General features: G+C 39.4%; 1 protein-coding gene across 19 annotated transcripts in view; it reads left to right on the top strand.

Annotated features, from left to right (window-relative positions):
- LOC100643982 (disks large 1 tumor suppressor protein) overlaps positions 1 to 18,152 on the top strand; it is a 542,862-nt gene that overhangs the window by 311,055 nt on the left and 213,655 nt on the right. For 16 of the 19 annotated variants that reach the window (XM_012314498.3, XM_012314493.3, XM_012314492.3 and 13 more), the window contains 2 exons: positions 9,656 to 9,751; positions 16,606 to 16,779. In XM_012314498.3, the coding sequence (XP_012169888.1) occupies positions 9,656 to 9,751; positions 16,606 to 16,779 (270 nt within the window). The other 3 variants (XM_048410873.1, XM_048410874.1, XM_048410869.1) reach the window with 3 other exon arrangements.

Here is an 18,152-nt window from a genome sequence, read left to right as displayed (position 1 = left end):
AGTTAGAAGTAACCGTAGAAAAAGAGCAAAAAAGCCGAAGATAAAGAAGCGAAAGAAAGCGAAGGGGTAGACAGAAAATAGGATAGGGAATATTCAGAACCATCGTGATCTGTTCACTATATCCGGTCACGCGCCGGTGCGTGACTTCCTTTCATCGGCTTACAAAGGGCAAGCATCGGCTAAGAGTACCAGTCGTGCCTGTATACGCTTGTTCTGCGAACGCCGTGACAACGACTTTGCCTCTAACGTTATATAGCGCGGCGTTTGCTCCGGGGGCTGCTGGCCTCAATCTCGAGCCTATATCGCTGGCCCTGGCACAGCACGGCGTCACAGCCGATCGATGAACCCATAAACCTGTCCTGTTCCGTTGCCATTTCGGAAGAATATATATTGTGATCGTTACGTTGGTTATTCACGAGCTCTCGAACATGGTCGCCTGCGTTATTCTGAATTTTAAATTCGGCCGTTAACCTAGGATCTTTGACTATCTTTTCTCACTTCGCAACAAGTCCTTAGTCTACGAGATCTCTGGAGAAACTCTTGTTATAGAGAGAACAAACGATTATTTCTTAGAGAAGGTCATATATTGATCATTTGAAGTTAATGAATATTTTGACAAATTGCTACACTTGTCTAGGTATGCTAAACAATGTCATAAATCGAGGAATAGAGGAAATGATGTTATAAATGTCACTTTTTAAAATTTATTTTGCTATAGCGGCTACCGAAGGTATTGTTAATACATAATTGTGTTTATTGTAGCATTTACATATTAATTAATTAGATCCAAGTATATTAGTATCATTTAGTAATATTTTCATATGACTACAGAAATTTGCTGCTATGAAATTGAGATATTGATTTTAATAAAAATGGACTTCATTGAAAAATAAGGATACTTGTCAAAGTATTTCGGGTTGAAAAATAATCTAAGAATTTTGTATACTATTATATACATTTCAATAATTTTATTAATTTGCAGTAGTTAGTGCTAAGTTATTGAAATTTCTCATCGAATGCTATTGATAATTAAAATTGGCAAATCCAGTTTTGACGAGATTGACTATCTCTTTTACTTTGATAACGGTAAGTTTGAATAGAATTTATGACGGTCAAATCACCGGTTTGTAACTAGCTTCTTGGCTTCGACTGATGGAATCATAAAGTTGTCCTGCCCCATTTCATTTTGAGTTTCCTTACTCTAGTCCTCGGTTACCGGAGTGTATTACGATCCTCGTAGAAACGAAGTCGATCACTGAACAATGATCAATCAGGATTCAGAATGTGGTTCGTTTTAACGTCTGTTTGATGGTTTTTCCTAACGGTTGCACAGTGAACTATATAAGACTATGATTCACAGAGGAACGTAATGGTTGAACTAAAGTCTAAGTTTTTAACGATATCGTTTCAAATGACGATCATCTTCGAACAATGGAATTTGACGATCTTATTAAAACTATTTTAAAGATTCAATGATCCCTTGCATCGCGGCGGAATCAACGTCAATTCTAAATAGAAACCTTAATTCGCGTCGGCAATCAGGGAAGATTACATCGACTCGTAATTTCGTGGGATTGCGGAGGAAGCTTACAATTAGTTGACCGACAATCGTAATTTAGATCGATGCTCCGGCTGTTATGGAAACCGACGTTCGTGAAATTCATTACCCGTTCCGTCGGAGATAGTCATCCATCTCTAATTAACTTTTCTCCATAAAAGTCTCGGCATTCTACTCATCGATTCGATATCGAACACTAATACCTTTATATCCTGTTACACCGAGAAGCACACTTTGTTTCAATTCGTAAACTATAAAGGCTAAACAACGAACAAGAAGTGAACAGCGACGCAACGATAATACCTGACATGTTTAATGATAATAGGATAATAAGAGGAAGAATGGACCTTGAAAATTTGCAACAGGCGAATAAGCTTGAAGTTACCGAATGGTGAGCTTAATAAAAGCATGAATAAATATCCAAGAACTAATAGCAGCGTAGGACAACCAGCTGGTAGTTGATAATGAGGTCGTTATTTTACCGTGCATAGCGGACAGACGTTGCAGGTCTATGTATGTTTGCCTCTGTACACGTACACGAATGCTATCTCTTAAGTCGTGGTAATAACTAACAGGAGCGATAGAGTACGTCTCGTCCCGACCTTCCACCGTTCTCGTGATATTACTTTCCTAGCGCCTTCGTGTAATTAGCCTTGGCTTAGCATACGCTTTTATACAAACGAAAATTGGATCGAACCGCGGTAATTGCGTGGTCTTTGCTGCGGTGCGTTTTGGAAAATGCGTAATCTCGATACGAGAATTTCTTTGTTCTCGAATAATCGAGGAAACCATGAAGGGAGATATGAGGAAACTTTACAACGATACATTAAAGGTCGATGAGGCGGGAAAACAAAAATTCGCTTGACTCGAAAGCACGAATTCTTGTACGAACATGACACCTTTTCAGAAGAACGTCGAGAGGTCGGAGAACTAGGAGGACGTAACGTCGACGTTTGAAACTCTTGACCCGTGAAACCCTGTCCCCGCGAGACGGTATTTCGTTCCATCGGCTTCACGAGAACGTTCCTTCATCTCACGATAAAAGTGTTACGTTCTTGGTGGCGTCGAATGATCCCCGTAGCTATCCGGTGAAATTAGTTTCGGGCAGAGTGTCTTTGCTCTGCTTCGCTACGCTATAAAGCACGTGGTGCACCGGTACCGGGATTATCGACGCGCCACGCTTACGAAGAGTGTCCCTGTTCGATACGCAAGTTACGATCCGGACAGGGATGAATAGGGTGTCCATTAACATTAGAGCTTGTACCGAAAATGCTCTGTTTTAAGAGATAGTTTTACCTGCTGAAAATAAGTAGTACTTCCGGATTTCCCCTTTTAATTGTTACTTGCAACTTAATTTTGGACTAATGTATTTTTATCCTCTATTTCTAATATTCGAATCATCACGAAGGGATTATCAAAAATCAAATGCGAAACATGCTATTACTGACAAAGTTTATTGCTTAAGGAATTACTATGAATATATACCCCACTTTATAAGAATCTGCATAAATATTCACAATCTTCTTATAATTATTTAAATTTTATTTATGATAATAGTTTATGATTTGCTTTCGAGTATGGTTTATGAACAACAGTATAAATTAATACTAGTACCTATGAACAAGAATTTGTATTAATGAAATTCACAAAATAAGGCAAAATAAGCAAAATAAGATCTTAAGGCAAAAAATTTCTAATAAAGTACGTTTTCTATTATATTCGAATAAGTCGAGCCGGGGCTTTAGCTATTTTCAAAGTTTTTTGATAGCATAGGCGGAAGATACGCAATTTGCGCGATAACGAAACGCTATAGGATTTCTGAACGCGAGCTTGTGGGCGGACAATCCGAGAGTCGGAAAATTATCGGCGTAAAAAGGCCGATACAAAGGAATCTCATTTTCAGATGGCTGAAAGCCGCTTCGAAAAAAGGAGTATTAAGGATATGTATGGTCTTTTGCAACGCATAAAGGCGCATAAAGATACTGGGCCGTTATAAAAGAACCGAATCCGCCTTCGAAACCTTTCCAATTCGGCCCCGCTGCTCTAGTTCGAATAATATAGAAGAAGTAAACCCCTTATTTTATTCTCACGGTAACGACGAGCGTGCCCTTCGAAAATCTTTGCGGAAGTATTATTGAAAATAAAAGGTTCTGGAAATCCCGTCAGATGGAATACACAATTTCAGCATGATTCAAAAACATATTTTCGGGAATTTTTTTAAATTCCGAGAGTAAAGATTGCCGAAATTCTCAACGATTTGTCGAATACGGGAAGCTTTAGTAAATGGCAAAGCATATGTAAACTTTTAAATTAGACAAAATTCCGATCCTGGTTACTTTGAACAATACAAAAATTCGTTGGCATATGCAAGAAAAGATATTCATAGAAATTAGAAGATGAAATCTGTTGAAGGATATAATAAAGGTCTCTTTAGTGCAGTACATAAAGAAGCTTTTAATATAATTACATTTTACTCTTATATCAGAAGTTTGACCCAGAACATCATAATTTTCATTATTGAAATTACTCGCTATCAATGAATATTGCTGGCAACTGTACCGAAGCATTAATTATACGTCGATATAATAGATCTCATAGAATTGGTTGCTGGCCGAGCGGCAATCGCAGATTCAGTAAATGTAATTTGCCAATAGTTGAACCTGCGTTATCGGTTCCTTCAATTTGTAACCAACGTTTCAATTGGCTGATACTAGGTAGCACAAAAATCAATTACGCCAGAGTAAATCCTGTTCGTTTGCTTCAATCAACGAAAATTAAACAACCGAGGAACACGGAACAAACGATAAACTCTAAAAGCATATTCCTAACTCCTGAATCCTTTTTCCTTCCAATTAAACATTTCATGTTTATATTATAATCTTTTCAAAATATTCCTATCAAAATTTGTAATCGTAAGAAGCAATCTTATCTAAGAAAAATTAATGCTGGATAATCATTTCAGAGGCATTAATCATCTTCGTATACGTTAGACACAACGCCAAGCTAAAATAATCAAGTGCAAATCTCTCGAATTGGGGCGGAGATTTCGAGTTATCGAACTGGATACATGTATATAGTCGTTGCAGGCAGGAAAAGAAATAAGTACGTGCCACGAAGTTGCAATGCGCGAACTGGAAGTATCCGTTTCCATCTGTTCGAGAAGAGCTGATGCTTCGCGGCGTCTACGATCGCGCCAGCTCGAACGACGAAAGGACAGGGGAATAGGACGGATGACGAGGTGGAGCAGAAGGTCTGCCATCAAAGAGGAAAATTGCTCTGCGCCATCGCGGAATGCGCGTATTCGATCATCGTCTCGGAATCGATGGAACGTCTTTTCACTAGCTTCGCCAGATTCATAGGGCGAGAGATTTTATTACGCCCCGATCTTTGTTGCGTCGACGAACGAGTTTCGACGATCGGCTTTCAATCGATTGTTATCGAGCGGCATCCTTTAGCGACACGTACAAAGAGATACATTAACGAGAGACACGAAGGAACAGGATATAATGCAGTCTATCTCCGCAAGTGTACAAAAGTTAGGAAAAGTGATTCTCCATGAAAAGTAAATCAGAAGTGTGTAATACAGATTTTGCATATGAAACTTCCCTTTTTTAAAGGAAATGACTTTAGGATTCATCAAATATATATGTATAGGTTGGTGGAAGAAATAAAGTGCGATAGTAAAATTGGTAAAGAACCAGAGCTGATATCTTTCGAGGACTGAAGTAGAGCTTTAGTGGAAAGCTTTTGCAGCTTACAATTCAAAGAGTTTCTGTACAGTATGTATGACTACATCAATAGATATCAAAGCAGTAGCATCAAAGCATACTGCATACTTTTGACTTATTTTTCCATAAGGAGTCTCATTTTGCGATTGTATCACGATTACAGAGGCATATCATATACGAAACAAACAAGGCAACAGTAGAACATCACAAGTAGAAGAGAAGAACGTGCATTCAATTTAACATAACCGATAAATCTAGTAATCTAACTATTACAATAAAATTTGTAGAATCATTATCCAAAGACTAACTCGCCCCATTCTAGCAGTTTGAGCATCGTTTCGCGATCGTCTGGTTCGCATCTCTAAAATTCCATTTCCATCGATCGATGTCAAAATACTAATTTCCTTTTTCCCTTCTATACGTAACATATATATGCTTTTCTTGCCTCGAAATAAGGTTTCGCGAGCGCATTGCACGTCGATGAAAAATGTAACTGTACACGAAGCCGAACTATTAAGTAATTGGAAGTTCGGAAATTCTCCGGTTTCAGAGATATTTTGTAACTATCCGAAACGATCGATAACGCAGCTCGTACGCGGAATTTCGATCCGAATTCTCGTAACGTAGAATCGAACTTTTGGCGGAAACAATCTGATACACGGATAATATAGCGGATCGATCCATTGCACGTTTCGAAATGTTCGACGTTTCCGGCCGCGTTCACTTACGCGGAAACTCGCAAGCTCTTCGATGGCTCCTCGAATTTCCAACAAGGGTAGCAACGATCAGAGAGAGGTAGCATCGAGAAACGGGAATTATCGAGAATATCCAACTGCTACGGAACCGTCGCGCCTATTAAACTCCCGTATAAGCACCAAGATGCGGCGCTAGCCACCGGATACTGACGTTTTGTGGTTAAACTGAGGTGACTAGGCAAACACCAGCTGCCAGTAGTTACAGTCAAACTGTCATCAGACGCGAACACTGTGCCAGCGGGCATACGTCGAACAAGTTCAAACAGTATTGAAATTCTACAACGTATATAGAGGTCAATTTGTAATTCCTAATGTCTAAACGATATAATCATGATGATTCGTTTAATTTCGTCGTAAACGAATTCGATATAGCTTTATCGAGAAACTGCATTAAGTTTTAGTGGTACATATTGAACAATAGATAGGATGTAACAAGTTCTATGTAACTACTGCTTTTAGAATGTGTTATTCTGAAATTAGGTAAAGTGCTATTTGGTACAACAGAACATCACAATTGGAGTTTAAGATTACTGTTAGTAGGAACGCACTAGGTATGCAGTTGGAACGAGTTAAACACAGACGTTGTAATTAAAACACAGTTATTATTTTTTATTAATATTTATTATTAATTCGAAACTACAACTATTTTCGAAACCTTTTGGTTTAAATCCATCATGGTACAACCGACATCCCTAATATTTGCCCTATATTCGACTAGACATTCGTTCTATTGTTGAATGGATGCGACTTTTTCGTGTCGTGAAAGGATCCTTGTTATTCTCTGACACTATCTCGTTGATTGTTTCCGGAAATCCCCGGAGTGGTTCCGTACCCCGCTCTCGAAGAAAAGCACGCGTGACTTCGTATACAGCCGGCCAGAGGAAGACAGATTGAAAAGGCACTTGTGCGTCGAGTTCGTTTATCCGAAGATGAGACCGAGTCTCGAGTCTTCGGCAAACGTACGCGCGCTTCTGTTTGAAATCTCGAGACCGGGGAACTCTTCGAATGCATCGAAATGAAGGCACCACCGTCGGCCAGGAAACTTTCGCCAAGATAAATTTAGAGCTGTGCTCCAACCTGAAAACAATACTTTCCCCCTCCATGACTTGGAAACTTTGATCGAGATTCAAAGTGTCCTCCAACAGATCCTCCTACTTCTACATACGCGGATGAATTTAATCGCAGGCTGAGTTAATCTATCCGGTTAATTTCATACGTCGTTTTTGCGTAGAACGGACAATTCTTTTGATTAATAGTCATAGATTCTTAAAAAGTACGTCAGCAATACAGTTGCTCACGAAAGTATGCGAACACTTGTATAAATCTTTTGTGGCTATATTATACGTCGTAAGAGTTCTGAAACATTTTGAAATTTTAATAGTACTGTAATGAAACTCGACTATCGTGATTATATACAATATACGTGATAAACTTCTAAATGCACATTCACGTTTGGTTCAAACTTGCCTAATGTAATCATGATAGTCGTGTCTCGTTATAATGCTACTGAAATTTCAAACGGTTTCGCATGATGCACGTAACATGTTCATAAAAAGTTTTTGTGGTGAAGATATGAATATTTTCCTAAGGCACTGTACATTGGTATAGGTTTAGTTTATTAATACACAATGCTCTAAAAGGAGTTGTGTTTCATCGAAAAGATTCATTGTACGAAGTATGCCAATTAAATATGCTTCACTCTTGTTGATAATTACTAGAAGCTTATAAAGAAACCACTCTTTTTGAAACACCCAGTATTCTCAGAGAAAATTTCTATTTCGCTAACAATTCTACATAATTTTGTTACTGAAAGTAACTGTTTTAGCAATTTTATAAAAACATTCAAATTGCACTTTGTAATTGAAATAATAATTCAATCTTCTATTTAGTAACCAATTGGAACGAATGTTTACCTAACCCGAATTTCCCATTCATAATTTCAATTCCAACCACTAGATACAAAATCGATATAATATCTAGTAAACGTGATAGATATCGATTGTTATAGAAACGCAGAACTCATTTCGGGATATTTGCTTCGTATTTTCTTTTAATTTCTACGTGTGGGTAAGCGTAAATCAAATATATCAGCCGTCCATATCTGCGCTTGAATCAAAACGAAACAGACAGGAAGAATCGTAGCATCGTCTCTTTCGCACACTACGTCTACGAGCACGGCCTTACGTACTCTAAACCCGGCCAGCCGCTTGTCAAACACGTAACCGTGTATTCTCGTCCCAGGGTTTGACATTTTTCTCGGTCGACATCCGGGGCAGAAAGTGGCCTTTCGTTTACATTTCCGTTCACCATGGATGGATCGATCTATCTTCCCTTTATTTTTCAGACAATCCCTTCTTATCGTTCAGCACAGCAGCGAAAATCCCTCTCTCGGTTTACACACGGTCTCCTCTGTTTAACGGAGTTTCGTTTCCGATAAAACTCACGATGGGTTAAGTAGCGTCGAATGGAACGAAAGAAACACATCGGATATGCAAAAAGGAAAGAAATTGTGAAATTTATTGCGACGAAGGAAAGTACGATAGTAGAAAAGGAGAGCGAGTCAGGTGAATGCCGATAGGAAGAAAGGGGCGAGAGGAAGAAGAAAAATTCTTGACACGTTCTTTGGTGACGCGCGGGCAACGAGCTGACGAACGTGCTGACATTTTTTTTCGACGGAACAAACTGCGGCGAACGAGGACGATAGGGGTAGTAGTGCATGTTTAATAAAGAGTAAAGCACGACACGGGTGGGCAGATCGAGGAAAAGTAGCGCGGGATGTTAAACACACCTGCGCATCGAAAGTTCGTCATGAATAATTCCGTTTGGCTCGTTTAACGCGGTCGCAGTACGCGCGCTGACGGAACTTCCATCAGCTCCTGCTGAACGATAATTGACTTTGCGTCTCACCGGCTCTATTTATTTGCGCGCCTTCCAGGCCTCGCCACCATCCTGGCTGTACACTTCCTGGCCAAGAGATCGAACGAGCGTTAAACGACGCTCAGCTGGAACACGACAAAGATAGGGAAAACAAGGAGCTAGATCGAGAAGTTTAAATTGCGACCAGGGATCGAGTTAAGGCTTAATAGCTAATTGATTCGGAAATTAAATCGTAGACTTGTTTTCTCGCTGTGCGCTCCGGATTCATCGGCGAACATCGCGACGTCCAATGATTTATCGCGAATTCTTTGATTAAATGGTTTGGGCAGGGTGAAAGATAGAGAGAATTCTGTAATTCGAAGGAGGATCTGCTGTACCAGGGTAGATTGAGTTTTGCGTTGTTTCAAAGTTGCTTTAACTGAACCGTAAAAGCATCGAACCAATAAATGTAGGCGGTTGAACGGTCTCTAAACTATGAAATAACGAGGCTCGTCAAAGTCTATTATGTTATGCATGTTTAATCTATTATCAAGGCGATGACAGCAGTTGGATGGGAATATCGATTATGTTAATTACACATTTTGAACGACTACACGATATTCCGTTATAAATATATATAGCACGATACTTAACAGCAATATTTTTTATTAAAAAAACACAGAGTTTACCGGAAGTACGTATCGTTTTCTCGTTGACAGGACATGTAAAGATGTTTTTAGATCATATGGTTATTGCAGGGTGGTCCAGACTTCCCGGTGAACCAGACTCTGTCGAACATTTATGGCCGCACATCGGCCAGTCCAGAGGCTCCAGTCTACGTAGACGAAACTCAGGTTCGTAAGTCTGTAAATAATGTCGTGTGAGAATTAATTTCGGTCTCCGTTGTTCTTAATTATGCTAAACGATAATATCGTTTAAACTTAAGTGTACTAACAATAACATTTAACAAGCGTATCGGTAATATCCTTATTTAAACTAGCAACAAATTTAGACATTGAAGATACTTAATATGTTTTAATTGCAAAGAAACATAATTTAATCAACTGGATTGAATTTTCAATACTCGGTTGGCTATAAGGAAATCTGTCAGGTTCCTGCAATCTTTTACTGCAAGTTCAAAGTTTTCTACTTTACCGGCACGTTTCTCCCATATAATTTCTTTGTGACTTCAGCTACAGACACTCGTCGATCAATTAGCAACCACAGATATCTTTTTTCTAATCCACCCTTCTATTTCTTTTTATATAAAAATATTTAAAACCTCTACATTAATGAAAAGACAATTAACAGAAGTGTTCCTCTCAAGATAAATGGAGTCTCTCAGCCACGTTATTGCACGCTTCCTCCGGCGGTGTTTATAAAAGGGTATTTCTTCGAGGCACGACAGAAACAGAAATCTATTTTGCATCAAGGACGAACTATAATTTTCCAGGTTCCGACCTTCTTGTTGTCCCTTTCCGTTTTCTCATTTCCTTGACGATCAAAGCGGAAAAAAGGAGAGATGCATTATACTCGAGACACAGGTCACGATCCCTGCCATCTTTCTGCTTATCTTGCCTCAAAAGTTGTGCAGTGTTTTAGAAATATCGTTGAATAGATTTCACTGTACAGCCATTTGCAAAATGGAATTCACTTGCAAAAGTAGGAGACCGGAAATGCAATTTTCTCTTTTCCAAACAACGAAACGCGCGGAGAAAGATGCATAGATGATGTGGCCGAAGTCAGTTGTGAAACGGCACTAGAGATAATTTCATCTAGTTTTAGCCATTCCATGTGTGGAATTTCACAATTGAAATTCGATTCAGTTTTACACGCCATTTCGCCGATTAACGGGTGCCAGCTCGTCACAAAGTCAACGATAAAACGGGAACACCGACAGACTCGCCTGTGGCGAGACCATTTGTAAATTATGCCAGAAATCAGCGTGACTGCATTATCAATGCTGTTACGCGGCTTCCGTATTTGCAAATAAAGTGTGGAAACTGCGTATAATGTGTCCCATTTGATTTAATCGACCTGATTAACCTGGTAAAATGCAATCATGCAGTCGTTAGTTGTTTAATCCGTACTGGCAGCGTGAAACTCGTTAGTTCTCATTACGACCATTGCTTCGACTAGCACCTCTTTTACATTGACTACAGAAAGTATTTGCACACATTCTTACTTTTCAATTAAACGCCTCTCTATCGGATTCTATATTTCGTTTTCATAACACCACATTTTTATAATCATACGAAAATGCTCTTAAATGGTATTAAATGACAGATGTACTTGAATTTAATTAATTGTAATATCTAGATGCTGAAATAAATACAAGAGCGTACTAATATCGTTCGCAAACACCATATTACAATCACAAAGCTAATTATCTTTTCAATATTATTTTTAATGGAGAATTCTTATTTACCTTTATTTAACTAGATTCTCGAGTTAATTAACTTCATTTAAACGAAACTGTAACCGAAGCGATAAATTTGACATTGCTTTCACGTTTAATCATTAACTCTGCGCGGACTGCAGCGGAAGCCAGGACGGAGCGGGTCCGTCGACGATAATTATACCTTACGTCCGGAACGTTCGTCTCGAAATTACATTCGAGTAAGACCGTTAATGAAATAATAGCGACGTTTCAGGTGCACAGATTATAAATAACCGTCGATATAACGTCGCGCGCTTCTGTGCCATTGAACCGGTTTTCGCATTTCGCCTGGTTCTTCCGGTTCTAGCCGTGCAAACTTTAATTAAGCGTCTGCTTAATCAGGCCAGTACGTAAATTTTCCCAGAAATCTTCAAGCGAAGACAATCTCGTCGGGCATCGATCTCCGTGCTCTGGCGCGTCTCACGTCTCCATTATCCGGGAATATTTACAACATCGAGGATTTCGTATTTCCCCCTCGATCAATCGCGAAACCATATCAAACTACTCGCCGTCGAGTTGTTCGGTGTGGAATACGGAAACCGAGCCGCGTCTTGCTCGGGGGTAAGCCAATTCGTACGGAAAATGAGATTAATGCTCGCCTTTATCACGCTCACAGACACAGAACTGCGCGTAAGCACGATCGTTGAACATCGTTCGAACACGCTGGTAAGATCGTGTTCGTACACTGTAGCGTGAGTTCGACAAAAAGAACCGTGTCGGAATTAGACCACGACGCTTTGGTAGGAGCACCGGAACGTGACGGCCACCAACGTCGAAACATTTCAACGCCAGTACGCTGACGTCTATCCCTTCGAGATACGTACACCACGCATCGAATGATGCGTTTACATTGTTTCGTTGAATACCAATTTATCACGAGTGGCTTCCGAGCTTTCTTCTATGGTGTTTTCCTATAGTCGTGCATCTACCATAACGAAGTGAATCCAGTAAGAATGGCGTGTTGTTTTCGTACGTACTTTCGTGAAATGAATCCTCTGTCTGACGAACAGTAGTAGCCTTTAGGCGAAGCATTACTGAACGAAGTCTCCTCTGAATTATTACGTTGCCCGACAATCGAAGTGTATACCATTCTAAAGGTTCACTTCTCTATGAACGAGAATTATTGCGTTTCGTCAAAGTCGAAACAGATCGATGAGAACAGAGGGCACGTGGACTTTAACGCTAAGAGCGGAAAACGGGATCCATTAATTCATACGAATAGCCAACCTTGCCAGATCTTTGTGTTTTTTTTTGGAAGACTCGTGACATGAAATCAGTTGTTTAAGGAGGTTGAAGTAAAATGAGCGCCTGAGGTATAGTTTTGTAAAACTGTGGCCTAAGGAAAATAAGCTGGCTAACCAAAATACACGTGCGGTGCCAAGCGTTCTTCTTTCGACGGATCATTATTTCCACTAGTCCCCTAGGAAGCCTCGGACTGCAAAGAAAAACATGGCCAAATATTTAACACATGAATTTTTCCAAACATAAACTTCTTTATATTCTCGATTTCTGTGCGAATAAGAGAAAGATCCGCTACGAAAATAGGAACAAACGAACCGAATAATAGCGTCAGAATACACATGATGCGTTTACAGTTACTGCCATTTTGCCCTGTGCTCCGTAAACAGTTTAACGATGCTGTTTGATATTTTTGGAAATGCATAAACGTTTTAGTTGCTTTGAAGATTTTCTTCTTCCGAGCCAATGACACGTGCACGAACCTCCATTAAAAAAGAGATCCTGCGGATCCAAACATTGTCTTCTGTCAACGCTAAAAATAATTCCAAACGAGCAGAGAACGACAGATTTTTATCTCGAACCGATACAATTCTAGTGTAAATCGTTCGGTAGTTTTTTGTTAAAAGAGAGATACACGAAACATTTTTCTTGCATTAATGCTTTCAACGATCCCGATTGGATTCTTGGTCGCCTTTAAATTTCATTTTTCACTTGGCGCAACTTCTTTATCTGCTCGCGTACCAGTCGCAAAATCGTCGAAGAAACTGCAGCCACTACTCATTCTTCAATGCGAACCTTCTTACGGTTTGCTATCTATCTCTCGAAGCTTTCCTCAACTTCCTGCGGACGTTCATCGGAATTCCTTTCGATTCGATTCCCTTATCTTCGTTTGTTCTACCACTGGTGGAACGAACCTTCCGCGGCTGAGTGTTTTAAAGAGATAGTTGAATGCGAATATTTGTCGTGGAAATTTGTTGGATGAAAGGAAAGACTCCTCTCTGACATTTTCGTCTGTTTTATCACAAATTCTACGAAACGTCGATTATTTTGGAGAAAGTGTATTGCGCTGTGTGAAAAACGCAATCCATATATCTTGTTGAAAAAATTAATTGAAATAACTTGAATATACGTTGTAACTGATGATGATTCATTGAAAAAACGATATAACGAAGTTTAGTAGATATAATTGAATATGCGTCGTGCTATATATGGGAATGTGTAAATAGTCTAATATGTGGAAAGAAAAATTGGGACGTAAATCTTTTACGCAAGTTCAAATTTTGACAGGAATGAAAAGAATTAACACAGACTGATTATCACAAATAGACTTCCAAATAAATTTAAACGAAAGTGAAATTAAAAAATACAACATTATAGAAATGATAAAAGAAATAGAGGAATTATAGAAGAAAAGGATCACACGATCGCAACAAACTCGTATATAAAAGCTAGTGAAAACTAAACGCGAATAAACGGTCAAGGGGATCAAACACGGCGATACAATGATCGATTGGGTGTCTATCGTGCGTCATTCACGACGTCGTTTCAGCGACTATGTTTACGGTGTTCCTATTAAGGTACGCAAACGAAGGACAAAGAGAACCTGTCACTCTGGTGAACGTTTTAATCGTAATGTTGTTACGCATGCCTCAAAACGATTCAGCAATTTTTGCGGATGCTGCTGGAATCAAGTAAGTCTCGATAAAAATTAGATTTGTATCCCCTGCCCCCTCCTCGTTAGCGTTTATGAATTTATAATTTACGCGAATTAACAACCGACCCAAGCGATCGATTCATAACTAGCGAAGCGTGACCACAACTCGTGATAGAGAATAATTCATTGAAACGGAAGAGGTCAGCGCAGGAGATCCTCCATGTTTTTAAACGTAATTGTATCACTCACGCGTTTCCATGTTTAATAGTTTAATATGCTTCGAAGTTTCACGATGAGCTTTCAGCTGAATTTGTTCGGAAAGCAGGAAGCCGCTGTTTATTTATACGAGTCCATTCCCGTGTTCCCGTACGCGGGCAAGTATAGAGTTCATTTATCATCACGGTAACATTTAAACGCTGAAAAATTGAACGCTCGGTGGATTGAGTCGGAAACGGCATCGATCTATTTTATTCGTCCTATTTTTGATCCGAGAATTAATACAGTTGCCTCGTCAGAAAAAAATTCGTGGTCCGTGGTAACGGAAATGACACATCGTTGCATGTAATATATGGACACCACGTTGTACCGTAATTCTAAATTAGAGCATTAAATGGATCGTTAAGGGATGGATTGCTGCAGTCAAATCCATAGAAATTGAACGAAGGGAAAAGTAAACTTCATGCATAGTCATAGTGTTTTTAGATCTTCCAATTAGTTTCTCAGATTTAATAATTATGTATTAATTCGTCTATTATGATTATTTTTTTAATATTCCAAAGATAAAGTGAAATTATGTACCAAAGAGTGGTCGCATCGGAGCGTGAACATAGTAAAGCATGTAGTCAATGATGGGTGATTTTCTACGTTAAGCATCATTCCTCGGGCCGCGAAAGGGGCAGACACCATCCTGCATTTTTTCACGGGACTTTGTATCTATTTCTTAAACCTCCGTTTTTTTACGAGTACTAAGTATCGGAAGTTGACCCAAGGTGATCCAACTACCTTCTGGTCGCATGCTTAAAAGGAACGGAATGTCCATCCTGTGACCAGTCAGTGGTCACTAATGGCCACTTTCTTCAAAATCATTAGCGAGTAAGTACGTGATCGTAGACGTTTCTCGGGGTGCTCTTCCCTTTCACGGATTCTAAGGGAAACTCTACCAACGAGAAAAACACCTATCATTTCTCTGAATTGCGGGGTTTTTCTAAAATAAAAAAATAACGCAGAACATTGAAATAAAATTCTAGTAATGAAAAATTAGTGCCAAAATATAAAAGGATACTACCAGTAAGGAAACAACACTGCGACATAAAAAAAGGATCATGCAACGAGAGAAATAGTGAAAACGAAAAAGGAAATTCTTACGATAAGAAGAAATAATGCAAGAAAAATAGAAAGAAACATGATTTAAAGGAATAAAACAAACAGTGTGGAGATATAAAAAAAATGAGATGAAATACCAGCAATACCAGCACCCTTAAAAAAGGATAAATGCAATAAAAATAAAGTTTTCACGAGTTACATTCCCAGAATATATCAGTTTCAATTGGGGCGAACTTGCTGTTACAATTCCATCTGCATATTAAGATATCGCACAATCTCGTCGAATTATTCAATCTTATTTCTGTGAATTAATTCGGCATTAAAATTTGAGATTTGACCATTTTGAGTCTCCAATTCCAACCTATGTCATTATTAGTAGTATTCCCCTAGCGTTTTCATTATAACCCAACAAACGTACGGTTAAAATGGCTTCAGTGATATCGAATCTCATAGATGACATTCACACTAGCATTTATTCACGTGGCTGTCAAGATGTGAGCTATTTTAAACGAAAAGGTCTCAATAAACGTTCGATCATTGATACCGTGGTTGGCCACTCGACAGGCCATCGTATCCGGAAGCCCCGCGCAGCCACGATAATGAAACAAAATCCCGGATTCCGGAGGATTAGCACAGTAGAAGCGTCACCGGTATCGAAACCCGATGCAAGCAACCTCGTCAGTCGAAACCGTGCTCACCACCAACGCGCAATCTCTTCTTTCTCTTTTCTTCGATTCGTTACGATCTACTGCGTTCAAAATGATTTTTCTAAATGTTCCAAAAGTTAGGCCAAACAATATGTGCCTGTTGAAGATAACACGACACCAACAACAACCAAATGTAGAATCGGAACACAGGCAATCGAATATTAAACATAGATCGAGGAGGCTGCGACGCAGTAAATTCATTCAAACGATTCTCGGTCGTCTGCACGTCAGTATTTAGAAATGGCTAATGTGGAGAATGATGGTGTTTATTCTTAAAAACATTACGAATGTGAAAAATTATTAATGATTGAAATCGTTAAATGTTGAAATTCTCTGGGGTTACAGAAAACCCGTTACACTGGTGGAGGAGTGGACGAGCAGCTGCCACCGCCGCCTTCGCCACCCCAGCTGAAAGAGACAGGACAACTAGACGGAGTTCCTAGACCGAATTCGGTCGATCGTATCCTACATCCTGATGGTAGCCAACACATCCTAACTAGCCACGAGGCCCTGAACAAGGTAATATTTAATAGTTTCTCGTTGCATCGCAAATTTCTGCCTATTAAATTGTAAATGTTCCGTAAAATGATGAAGGAGCAGCTTACACGTAAGCGGTTTATCAAATTAAATATTCCCGCATACGCATCTCGACGCATGCTCAGAAGAGACCTCGAAGATTCGCCATCTGCTAGAATTTCGTGTAAATATTTCCGAAATCGATACGAAACGTCGGTAAAGAGCTACTCTATATTATGCTTACCCACATGTCACGTCTATCCTAATACCCTGTTCTTAGTCAATGGCTTACCGACCATTCTCAATCGATAAAATACTTTAATTACTGCGAATTACATATATGTATTGAATGCTAAATATTTCAGATGATAGAAAATATTCTCACTTAACGTTTATCAAATCTTTATACGATCTCTAATTTTTTTTATATCTATCCTAACGTAAAAGTTGGTTCCAAAGGTAATCTATTTTCTACTATCAGATTAATATTATCACCCCACGAAAGGTAGCGCGTACAGACTTATCAGTTTCCGCGAATATTCGTCCGATGGTGCCCTCGTCATGTAGCTGGCAACGTAGTAATCTACGCTATCGTACGGATATTCGGAGATACACGTGGACGAACCAGTCCGAACGTGGTTTCGTGGCTCGTCGATTCTGGGCTGGATGTGATCGGTTCTCCGGAAGTTCGATCAGGTGCTGAAGTGTGTCGCGAGTGCGTCTCCGCGGCGGTTGTGAATGACGACGACTTGGCCGGAAAGAGAATGTCTCCGGCGTTAATGAGACGCGAGGGACACCTTTGAATCGGCGTGACAAATTGAAACACATTATTGATCTTCTGTTCCGACACGACCGACTTGCCGTGAATAGCGGGAACGTAATGGTCTTCTTCGTCACGAGTGATCAATGACAGAACAAGTGTCTCCTCGCGGATAAATGCCTTTGATTTATCGCCAGATGACACGAATTGCATGTATCGATCCGTCTCGGTGACGTTTATAGTATTTCCTCTTTTCGTTCTTTTTTATATCTTTCACATCTCTTTTAATATGTAAAATATTTTTACGTGATTGTTTGAATTGAATTGTATAGGACCGTATAATAGAATACTTGTAAAGATAATGTTTTAATTAGATCGGAGTTAAGTGCATTGATGTGTGTGAATCTATAATTAAGATAGAGAAGATCAAAAAATGATTCATGGATAGGATACTCTGATCGTTGAAACGAATTGCGATAGGTCCACGAGGTTATCGTATCGTAGAGAAATATTCGCCTGATTTGCTTTGATAAATTGAATTATCGATTTGCGTTAAATGATAGCGAAAGCGAACGCAGATTATTTCGGCGTATAGAATTTCCTCTGAGCTCATAGC

The sequence above is a fragment of the Bombus terrestris genome, chromosome 12 (genome assembly GCF_910591885.1).
Source record: "Bombus terrestris chromosome 12, iyBomTerr1.2, whole genome shotgun sequence".
Taxonomy (NCBI): domain Eukaryota; kingdom Metazoa; phylum Arthropoda; class Insecta; order Hymenoptera; family Apidae; genus Bombus; species Bombus terrestris.
The sequence above is the reverse complement of the archived record's forward strand: the minus strand, read 5'-3'. Positions and strand labels throughout refer to the sequence as shown.